Source organism: Mastigoproctus giganteus, chromosome 12 (assembly GCF_048544385.1).
Source record: "Mastigoproctus giganteus isolate SK-2022 chromosome 12, ASM4854438v1, whole genome shotgun sequence".
In the NCBI taxonomy this organism is placed as follows: domain Eukaryota; kingdom Metazoa; phylum Arthropoda; class Arachnida; order Uropygi; family Thelyphonidae; genus Mastigoproctus; species Mastigoproctus giganteus.
Window position 1 is genome coordinate 39,597,961 of NC_143586.1, and position 12,641 is coordinate 39,610,601.

The 12,641-nt window shown below is 33.6% G+C and overlaps 1 protein-coding gene across 1 annotated transcript in view; it reads left to right on the forward strand.

The window, feature by feature from the left end:
* Positions 1-12,224, forward strand: part of LOC150076916 (steryl-sulfatase-like) — a 54,139-nt gene extending 41,915 nt beyond the window's left edge. Inside the window, exons 4-5 of the mRNA XM_090385732.1 lie at positions 340-624; positions 11,881-12,224. Of these exons, the coding sequence (XP_090241858.1) occupies positions 340-624; positions 11,881-12,224 (629 nt within the window). The remainder of the gene's footprint in view (positions 1-339; positions 625-11,880) is intronic.
* Positions 12,225-12,641: the final 417 nt, after the last annotated feature.

A 12,641-nucleotide genomic window follows, 5' to 3' on the forward strand; every position in this document is an offset into this window, starting at 1 on the left:
TCCTTCAAATGAAAAAAAATATATAAAATATCTTTTTGTATTTTACACTTGTATTAGCAAGTGAAATCCGAAATCAAAATTCCTCTTCTCATTATTCATATTACATAAATTCATAAATAACTTATGACAAAGCAGATATCATATGTGATGCTCTTCATGATGTTTTCAGAATTGTTTGGATTTTTGATATATGAAATGAATTTCTTTTTATTGTGTTTGGTTCTTCAAGTCATCGTGGACAAAGTAAAATAATTTACAACACTCCACTGAGTAAATATATTAGCAATTCCCTTATAATTCTAGGATGTGCTATCTAATTAATGAAATGTTTTTGTTTAGGAGGAAAGGCAATGGGTGGTATGGAAGGTGGTATAAGAGTTCCGACTGTAGCTATGTGGCCTGGTAACATAATTTCTGGTAAGGAAATATCTGTGCCAACTAGTCAGATGGACCTTTTCCCTACTCTTCTAGAACTTGCTAATATTGCTGAGCCTAAAAATACTATAATAGATGGAAGAAGTATGGTACCATTATTGAAGGACAAAGTAAAAAAGAGTTCACATAAGTTTCTTTTCCATTACTGTGGTACTTCAATCCATGCTGTGAGGTACATCTCCGATAATGGTAAGTTACCTCAATTTAAACACTTACTAATCAGTAAAACATAATTTTATAGTTGTTTTTAGGGCATATATATAAAAATAGTTTAACAAATGCACTCTTAACTTTTCCATTCAAGTTAATGGCTAAACTGTTGTGGTTCCTTAAAAAAAAAAAATCTAACTGGACCCATTCCCTTTATTAAACCTTTGTTTCCGAGTTAACTTTAGGTTCCCATTTACCACCATAATCAGGTTATAACTTTCTCAGTTAGCTTCTGATATGTCATGTTGTTAAGTTCCCAAATGTGCTGGTGTTTCAAAAGTATCAAATCAAACAACTTTTTCATTTAAATTACACACGTACATTTTCCTGTCAGTTGACCTTTGACAATCAGTACATAACAATTTACCTGAATAGATATCAGCTTCTTCTAGACAAATTGTGCAATCCTTAAATTAAATTAAATGCCTGCTTCATCTAACAGGTTTCATTGCAGTAGGTTTAAAAAAAAAAAAAAAAAAAAAAGAACGATTGCGTTTAGCTTTATCTTTTGAACAAATCAAAATCATTTGTTTGTTGCAAAACATATTTAACAAATAAGTTTACATGCTGTTAAAATCTTTTTTTGGTTACAGTTTTTCTATCTGCATAAAATTATGGTTTATAAAATATTAGTGCTCATAACAATATTCTGTTGTGGATTTCAAACAATAATGAGCATTTCTAACTAGGCAAATTATATTATAACTTACCTTTGGATCTTCTTGTCTATCCTTATTAGTTATAAGCTAGAATGAGGTCATTAATCAGACTAATGCTCTTCAACAGTCTTAACTTACTCAACTACTTTGTATTTTCAAACTTAATGTTATTACATGAAACTATTTTTCATTTTTTTTTTTTTTTTTTTACTGTTGTGCCATGTGACAGACAGCGCAATATATCTATGCCCAGATGCTAAAGTCAACAAGAGCTTGCATGCTTTAACATCAGTTTGTGTCATCTTGACAACAAGCATCAAGGCAAAGATGAGTTACATAGTTTAACTAATAGTAAAATCCTAGGAGAGTGAATCTTTCTACAACACATTATGAAATATATTCTCATCTTGTTAATTTTACACTGGATGCCTCCCCTTCATAGAACCCTGCTGTGAAATGTCTTCTGTAGAAAATGGCAAGTAGAGACATGCTTCTTGTTCAGCATTGGTGTATGGTTTCTACTGGGCATTTTATCATGTTTCCATACTTTCTTTTGAAATATATGAGTCATTTTAAAGAAGTTATAAGAATTGTTGGCTGCCAAGCATTCCTCATTGCTTCCAAAGATGCTGCATACACTTAGGTTAAGCTCATTGCATATATGGTATAAGAATAACACTTGTGAAAAAGGCACAAAGACTTGTCTCACCAGACTTCTGAACTTCAGAATAATATATTGTGGACAAATGCCTCAATATGCAAAACTGTTTCAGTGCTAATTAGCATTTCTTCAGTGTGAAGCCAGGGCATTTGAAGAAAGAATACTAACTCCTTAATGACTAACTGATGGCCCTTGTATACTATGCTTGGAAAAATCATTTTAAATTCCAGTGAAACAACACAGTGGTGTGGGGAAAATAATGTTGACCTACATTTAAATTACATGAAGTAAATGAAAGAAAGAAAGAGGATAAAAGAAAAATTCAGTACTCCTCTACTCTAATAGAATGTGAAGCAGAATAACAAGAATCAAAAACTAAGACTGAAGAAAAGAATTAAAGTATATTATTCAGGACTCTGGTCTCATAATTTCACCACGTTTCTAGTAGGAAGTACCTTGGAGGAACAATTTAAATTGTAAAAATTGTTGAATTTAGTATTGATTGCCAGTCCAAAACAAGCAGGAAAGTGAACTTATTCTTTATAAAAAAAAAAGAAGCCAACCTTGATTAGCACAATTTGTCTCACTAAAAAGTAACTATCCACTTCTGTCTTGAACTTTGACCTGCCCTAGTCACCTTTTACATTGCAAGGAAACTTTCATCTCTGCTTGAATTGTAACCCATAAATCTTTATCATTCTTGACCACCTTTAATTCCATGTCTTCTAGTCTAAGTTATCCCTAGATTTCTTCTCCACAAATTTCTTCTCCACTTCTCCACACCATCAGGCATCTCTCATGTTGTGGAGTTATACTTCGCAACTGGATTATCACCATTGCAACACCAGGGTACCTGCCTACCTACTGATGAGGAGCCAATAAGCTCCGAAGCGGTGCCATATGGGTGATGGTATCCGCTGAGAATAAGTAACAATAGTCTTCTCCTATGGTAAAGCGTTACTTATTTGAGGTAGTGCAATATCGTGGCAACTCATTGTGAAGGTTCACAATATAAGATATACTTAATGATGCCAATTTATAACTACTTAAGTAGCATTAGCAAGGGCACATGATGCAAGAAAGCAAGCTTATATAGCATCAGCCAAAAAAAAAAAAACACACACACACCCTTCTCATTTCACCCATCCGCTCGCTCCAAATGTTTGTCTAGTTCTGCCTTGAATCTATTTAAGCTATCAGCTTCTACAATGACAGATGAAAGTTTGTTCCAGCAATCAACCACCCACTGGCTAAAGGCAGACTTCTGCACATCTATCCTACAACTGTCTTTTGTCAATTTGAATTTATGCCCTGTCAGGCGATTATTCTGAGCAAGAGGAAGAATCCCATCAGCATTGAGCATGCTCAAACCATTCAAGGCTTTATGCACCTCAGTTAGATCACCTTGCAGGTGCCTAGTCTCCAGACACTGTAATTTGCAAAATTTAAGCCTTTCTTCGTAATCACTAATCTTGTTGCCCAAATTCACTAATTAGTGAATTTAGTGATTAAATTCACTAATCTTGTTGCCCTTCTCTGTACTCGTTCCAACAGCTCTAGATCCTTCTTAAAATGAGGCCTCCAGACCTGTATACAGTACTCGAAGTGTGGCCTAACCATTGCCTTATACAAGGGGATAATCATCTCCTTATTTCTGCTAGAAAAATTCCTGTATATCATTGACAAGACACCATGAGCTACTCTTGCAGACTGTCTGCACTGCTAAGAAAACTTCATATCTGCCTGCACAATTACCCCTAGGTTCTTTTCACTCTCTAGTTGGCTATGTACATAAATGATGCAATTGCACTTACTTGTATGCTATATCCTTAATTAATCTAACATTACACTTAATCTAATATTAATCTATCAAAATGTCCATCAGCAACTTCGATACACATTTCAGCACAAGACAGTAGAGATGCTGATGCATTCTCCAGCATCCTTGGGTTGTTTCGAATTTGACCTGCAGCATCCATGACTCATTGCAAAAGTGCATCTGAATTGCCAGATTTTTGCATATACATTAGTGCCTTCATGTGCTTTCAACGAAAATAATCCAGTAGATTTAAATCCAGAGATTGTGCTGGCCAGGAATGTAAGTGTTGGCAGCCTATCCAACAATTAGGATACACACAACTGAGATAGTCCATCACATGATGATGATAATGGCTGGTGCTTCATCATGCTACAGATACATCTAGGCTCATCTTGCTAATGGAACATCATCTAAAAGGAGTGGCAACTGATATTCCAGAAAGTTAGCATAAGTATCCCCCGTGAGCCGACCATTGATGATATGAGGTCAGATCAGCAGGTTGCCAATGATGTCACACCAGACATTTTAATGAAAAATGATATTGGAAAGTAGTCTCAATTATTTCATGAGGATTATCTTCAGCCCATACATGTGTTCCTCATATTATTCACCCCATCATGTGTGATTGTTGTTTCATCAGTGAACAAAATGTGTGAGCAAAGTTCATTGTTTGAAGTTGGCCATTGACAAAAATTTAATTGCACACCATAATCTCCTTGAAGATGCTGAACGGGTTGAGGATGATACAGGTAAAATCCCTCAGAATGTAACATTCTCCATACTGTTATGTGGGGATAATTGCTAGACATGCAGATAACCCATCAGATTATTTGTTCATGGGTTATATTGTATCACAGGCACAACATCTTCTTGAATATCTTTCTGGCATTCTGATTCATTACAAATGATCCAATCTCTCATAGTTGTTTGTGTGTATCTGTAAGCACTTGTTGATTTGGAATCCTGCTGTTAGAGAAATGCCGTTGATATTTATGAACGGCAGCTGTTGCATTGCCATCACATATTCCTCCTTTGTGAACTGAAATGCCATTTGTTTTTAGCATAAAAATCAAGAAATTTAATAGTAGTAGTAATGGCAAATGATGCAAGAAAGCAAGTGTATATAGCATCGGCCAAAAAAAAAAAAAAAACCCTACACAAGTTCACTCATCTATACCCTCCAAGGATTTGTTGTTTATTTGTTATTTGGTATTTAGGAGCATTAGCAACTAAGGCCATATTGCTCCGGGATATGCGGTGGTCATTCCCTGACCTTTCTGCATCTTCCATATTTGGTGGTGACGGGCTCGAACTCCGGTCTAATCAAGAAGCATGTGCTACGCACTGCCGCTCCTGCCCACCTGGCTACGGAGGCGCCTCAAGGATTTGTCTAGTTCTTCCTTGAATTTATTCAACCCATCCACTTCCACAACAACAATTGGAAGCCTGTTCCAACAATCAACCACCTGCTGGCTTAAGGCAAACTTCCACACATCTATCCTGCAACTATCATTCCTCAGCTTGAATTTATTCCCCCTCATGTGTGTAGTCTCAGCAAGTGGAAAAATGTCGTTTACATTCAGTTTACTCACTCTATTCAAGGCTTTAAACACCTCAGTGAAATCTTCCTCCAGGTGCCTAGTCTTGAAATGCTGCAATTTGTAGAACTGAAGCCTTTCTAGGTAAGAGTACCCTTTTGTTCCCTTCACCAGTCTGATTTGTGCTTCTCTGCACCTGTTCCAACAGATCTACAGCTTCCTTAAACTGAGGCCTCCACACCTGTATACATTACTCAAGATGCAGGCTTAATCTTGGCCTTATACAAAGGGACAATCACCTCCTTATCCCTGCTAGAAAATTTCTGTATATCATTGACAAAATCCTATGAGCTGTCCTGGAACTGCTGTCTACAATTCTCAGAGAATATCATGTCTGACTGCACAATTGCTTCTTTTTTATTCTCCACTATCCTGAATGTAGTACCACACAGTTAAGTTACTCTGGGATTACTGCCATTCATATGCAGTACCATGCATTTGTCAATGTTAAACTTCATTTATCAGTGTTAATTTAGGCCCACTGCACAGTATTTAAACTGTTATTGTCAGTGTTAAACTGTTAATTTGCCAATGTTGAGATCTCGGGTAAGAGATAAGTGCCAGGACACAGAAATTTGAGCTCATGGGAATAGGTTTTTTGAAAATTTTTACCATCTTTTTGATTAATTAACATATTAAATTGTTTTACAAATGGTTTAAATAGTCTTAGTCACATTCGTTAGCTTATTTTAAAATTTACCTAGTGATTTTGTAAGTTATCATAGCACGTAGTGAGTAGTGCAGTGGAATAGTAGGGTTTTAATTGATGAATAAGTAGCTCAAAGGTTCTAATTACTTGTTGGGCATATCTTTTTGTATTTTCACAATGTAAGTAAATAACAATAATAAATGAAAAACAGTTAAAAAAAAAACACTGATGTAGATGTAAATCTCAATCTTAACAATGCTGTAACACAACCCACGTATACCAGTGCTACCACTCTTGTTTTTATTTACAAAACTTTTGAGTGCCTCTAGCCATCAAAGGAGACATTTCCAGACCCATGTTTATATGCAATTTTTTACTTATTTTGGGCCATAAAACATGCTCCTACAGTATGGCAAATTCCTCCAAAATACCCTGTGTTTTTACATGGGAACATGTAAGAAAAAAAAAATATATATATATATCCTCAGCATAGCTGGCTCATAATAACACTTTGAATACAGCCCGCCTAACAGCATTTTCTTCAAAGGTCTCTGTGAAAATGTGTGCTGTGAGGGAAGAAAGAATTTCACATACTTAGGCCAAATTATTACATAAATTTTTCCTTCAAAAATAAAGTATCCACTTTCTAACACCAACATGAGCAATTCTATGAGTATTTTATTTTGGCAATATATTGTTGGTTATGGAACTCCTCCCCCCCTCCCTGCTTTAAGACATTGATTGACATTATCTACCAGGATGTCAACACAAATTTGTAGTAGTTTTAGCTTAAAGTTTCATTAAACTATGATGACTTAATATATTGGCTATGGCTTATTTTTTTAATTAAAACTCACTTCCTGACTGTAATTTATTAAAAAAATAATGAAGAAATTAAAATTACATGAATTAATTGAAACTCAAGTTTTAAATTCTCTAGAAAAATTGTTCTTCATTTATAAATAATAAAATCACTTCTGAACTTAAACAGTACAGATTTGAACCAAGAGTTACTTCTGAATGATATAAGTTCAGAAGTGATTTTATTATTTATACATGACAAACCTGGGAAAGGAGTTCACTTTTTTCCAGGAAATTTAAAAGCTAAGTTTTAATTAATTCATGTAATTTTAGTTTTTATCACTGTTTTTGAATAAACTGTGATCAGGAGGCAGGTTATGATATATTAAAAAAAAAAAAAAAAAAAAAAAAACCCTACAAATTTTATCAGACCAACAAATAGTCAATTGCTGAAATAATTTGGAAAAATTAAAATTCATTAAGAAAGTAGTCCTATTTGACCAATAGCTTGTTCAATAATAATTATAGTCTGGCACATTTATCAAAACAGCTAGTTAGCATTTTATTGGAACTCAAGGATAATCAAGTAAGAACACATTTTATTAGTGTTATTAAATAAAAACAAATAAATAACCATAATCTATTATCTGCTATGGATATTGTCTATATTCATCAACGTCCTGGTAAATATTCTTAATATATTTAGCTGTGCTTATTTTATTTTAATTATTTTATCGAAAATAAATAAATAATTGCCCTTGCACCTTTACAGTGTAAGAGTAACTATAATGCACCATTGAGAAATATGCCAAGCAAAAAAAAAAAAATAAAAAAAATAAATATATATATTATATATATTATTTTGAATAATTTATGGCAGAATTATTTATAAATTTAAATTATAAATAGATGCAAAATTATTCATTAATGTTAAACTTTAATTGCTATTTCTCAGCCCATCTGCATAATTGTTCTAGATCTTGGTGCAATTGCATACCTCAATTATTGTCATTAACTACCCTGCCAACTTTGTATCATCTGCAAACTTAGACATTAAGTCTATATACCTTTATCAATATTATTAATATATATATAGAGAATCGGCCCAGCACTGAATCCTGGTAGACTCCACTAATAGCATTAATTCATTCATGAAGAGAAGAGTCCTTTGATAACCACACTGTTTTTTTCTCCAGCTCAACCATCCCTTCATCCATAGCAGTAAATTTGCCCTTAATGCCACACTTCCAATTTTTATAGCAGTCTTTTATGTGCAATAGTATCAAAGACATTTCTAAACAAAGTATATGAAATCACAATTATTTTTTGCATCCAGTTCCTTTGTTACTGCATCATAGTATCATATTAAATTGGTCTGACATCTAGGATTCCTCTTAACAAATCCATGCTGTGACTGAAGTATAATTGCATTCTTGTCTAGATAGTCCTGTATTATTTCTTAAACTAATAACTCCATTATTTTTCCTAGAACAGAAGTCAAGCTAACAGGTCTGTAATTACTCATGCCACCTTTTGAAATTCTCTTTGCAAAGCAATACATTTGCACATTGCCAGTCCACAGGAACCTTCTGTGAATTCAAAGATGCTTTCATAATTGTGGCTAAGAGTTTGCTTACCTCCTTTGCTACCTACCGTAATCTACCTTACTCTACCCCAGGTAAAATTTGTGTTTAGGCTTCACCCTAGGTTGAAGCTAAACACAAATTTTTTTTGTGTTTAGTTTCAACAATTTCTCTTTCACATTCTCCTCAGTTATCACAAGATCATTTAGCTCCCTGTTATAGTTTGATAAACTTCTGACATCTGCTTCCCTAAAGAATTCCTCATGTGTGAATGTAGATGTAAAATACCTATTCAGTTTGTCAGCAGCCTGAGCAGGATCATAAACAGTTAAACTATTTATAATCAAGTGGATCAGTGCATCCCTTTCCTTATAGTGTTTTATGTAATCAAAGAAGTCTGTTTTTCTTTGCTTCCTTTTCCAAATACATTAGAACCTCACTAAATGGTCTCCCTCTGTAATTGGTCACCTTTGGAGGACCAGTTTTTTTTTTTTTTTTTTTCCCAGAATTGTCTTGATATCTTCTTGATTCCCAAATCTAATGCATATTTGTGATAGAGTAGGAAGTGGGCGGGAAAGAAAATAACAAGGAACAAAGTCATTACCATGTTCCTCAGAACTCATTTGAAAGATACTGATTCATATATCTCAGTAAAACCATCATTCCCCGAATAGTAAACAGAAAACAAAGGTGTTTGTTTCCTAGCTGGCTGTTTAGAGCTAATTCGTATGTTCTTCCTCCTCTTCCACTGTGACTTAGTTTTTAGTCAGTATGTATTCCATTTTACGCAGTCACATAGTCCTTAATTTAAGTTTCTAAGTGTGTTCGAGTGACTTGTCTGCTAAACGTACTCATAAAAGTCTGGATTTGCTGAAAAAATATGAAATTTTACATCTTCGTAAAGGTGAAAGTGCATCAAAACTCTTGGAAATGTATGGTGTCCCACGTACCATGATTAAATAATATAAAAAAGAATGGGGACAAAATTGAAGAATTTATGTGCAAAACAGAGGCTGCTGATGGAAATATTTTGAAAAGAAAAAGGCTGACTACAGTGACACTCGACAAATTGGACTAAGCCATATTTATATAGTTCGCACAGCAGCGCTCCCAAGGGATTCCATTAAGTGGACCAATTATCATCGAAAAGGTGCTCCAAATGAATCAAAAATTGAACGGCGACCCAAATTTTAAAGCAAGTCGAGGTTGGCTCCATAGGTTTAAGGAGTGGCATGGTATTCGGCAACTACAAATTGAAGGAGAGGAGATGAGCGCTAACAGTGAAATCCTAGTGCGTTATCGCGAAAAACTAAGTGCCTGTGTTAGTGATCTTGGATTGTGTGCGGAACAGGTGTATAATTCTGACGAGTCAGGATTATACTGGAAAGCACTTCCTCAAAAAACACTGGCATCTGGGTCAGAATTTTGAGCCCCAGGATTTAAGGTAAGGAAATAGTGCTTAACAATTCTTGTTTGTTCCAACGCTAGTGGGGGCCACAAAATGACATTAGCAGTAATAGGCAAGGCAAAAAAACCATGTGCTTTTAAGAACATGAATTAAAATTTACTGCCTGTAAAATATTATGCCCAAAATAATGCCTGGATGAACCAAGAAATTTTTAAGCAATGGTTTTAAGGTAAGGAAATAGTGCTTAACAATTCTTGTTTGTTCCAACGCTAGTGGGGGTCACAAAATGACATTAGCAGTAATAGGCAAGGCAAAAAAACCAACGCTAGTGGGGACCACAAAATGACATTAGCAGTAATAGGCAAGGCAAAAAAACCATGTGCTTTTAAGAACATGAATTAAAATTTACTGCCTGTAAAATATTATGCCCAAAATAATGCCTGGATGAACAAAGAAATTTTTAAGCAATGGTTTACAGAATAATTTTGTCCCCAAGTTCTTTCTTACCTTAAAACAAGAAACATCCCAGAAAAAGCTGTTTTGATAATGGACAATGCTCCTGCCCATCCCCTTGCCAATTTAGAAGAATTTTCATCCCATAACATTCATTGCATATTTCTTCCAGCTAATACAACTCTCCTATTACAGCCAATGGACCAGGGCATTATAGAGTTTTAAGAGGTGGTACAGAAAATTATTTTTATAGAACTTGGCACTATGTGAAAACGATTTAGAGGTAGAACAGTTCTGGAAGGAATATACTATAAAGGATGCTATCTATAACGCAGCTGATGTGTGGCAGAGTGTTCCTGAAAAGGTGAAAAAATCTGCCTGGAATAAGCTCTGGCCATCTCAAACAGTACAACCTGACTCTGCAGAACAAGAAGATTCTGGTCTCACACCACCAGTTTTAATAGAAATTTGCAGATCCTTGCCAATATTCAAAAACTTAAATGAAGACAATGTCAAAAATTGGTGCAATATAGACGCAACAGATGTAGGTTACGAAATTTTTACGGATGATGAAATTGTCTCCTATGTTGCTACTGAAGTAGTAGATGAAGAAGACGACAGGCCCACAAAATCTACCATTTCCCATAAGGAAGCCAGTCAATCCCTGACAGATATAATCAATTGATATGAATGCCAAGAAGAAGCAGAAATGCCAAAAATAATTTTATTACGACAAATTTATAACTTGGCTACTGAAAAACACCAGCAATACCAAAAACAAACAAAAATAACAGATTTTTTTTAAAACAAATAAATTATGTATGTACAACTTCAAATTACTGTAATGTAAATAAGTTTTTTTTTTTTATTAAGTTAAAAGTGTTCTTAAATATAAATGTATGTAATTTTTTTAAATTACTGTATATGTATTAAAATTTAATCTAAATAATTCCTAGTTTTTTATAGTTACAAATTGACTTTTTATTTACTCCCTCACTAAATGGTCTATTTCACTAATTGTTCACCCCTCTGATCCTGAAGGTGACCAATTAGTCAGGTTCTACTGTACTTGTTATTATCTACCTTAGATTGCCTAAAGTCCTTTTGTAGTTGATTGCTGGAAGAAACTTCCATCTGGTGTTGTGAAAGTAGGTAAAGGATTGGGCAGATGAGATGGTTTTTTTTTTTTTTTTTTTTGGCTGATGCTGTTTAAGCTTGCTTCCTTGCATCATTTGCCATTACTAATATTAAAGACAAATGTTTTTAAAAAATGTCTTTTTTTTTTTTTGAAACATTTATTATAACATAAATTTAAAACATTAAAACATTTATAATATAAAACCAAATAAAATACTTTAATTCAAGCCTGGAAAAGTATTTCTTCGTGGAAATTATAATTCTTATATTATTTAAATTAATTAATTTAATAAATTTTAATATATATAAAAATATTGATATTTAATTTAATTAAACATTAATTTAACACTGATTTAATTTTAGTATATTTTTATATACAATATTTCTGTATGTTTATTTAATATCATTATACTATCCTTATATAGTATATATGGTTGCTCTGTAATAATGCATATTTATTTTAATAGGTGATATATGGAAAGTACATTATGCAACCCCTAAGTGGCTAGCAAATTCTACACGGTGCGAATTTGTTTGTCAGTGCATTAGTAATTTTGTGGTCTATCATGATCCCCCACTTTTATATAACATTGCTAAAGATCCATCAGAAACTCATCCTATGGATGTGAATTCTCATCCAAAGTATTTGAAAATAGTGGCAATTATTAACAAAGCAGTAAAAGATCACAAAAAGACTATTGTTCCAGTACCTCACCAGTTTAATTTCTGGAATTCTGTGTGGCGACCTTGGTTACAGCCATGTTGTAACTTTCCTTCATGTCACTGTACTGATTCTAAATATAACTCCTAGAATGCTGATATACCAGATGTGTTATGTTAATTGTTATGTTTATAAAATCTGAAAGCACACTACAACTTTAAAAAAAAAAAGTTACTTTTGATAAGCAGCATGGTTGCTTTATGTGAAGTAATTACCAAGTGTGACAAACAAGGTTATATCTATACAGCTCAAATACTGTAATTGTACTTCTTTCCTTTGTTATAATGTAGATTTTCATTCAGAAGTAATTACTTCTGAGAAAAGTCTTTCAGAGAAATAATGAGTATAGGTAATTTCAAAAATCATTTATTCAAATAATCTGAAAGTTTTTCATATTGCTGTATAAACATGTTTTTGAAGAATCATGTATATAATTAATCAAGACTGCTAATAAGTAAATATGAAAGTGGCCTTTGTTTCAGTTACAATTTCTTGGGAGTGAACTTT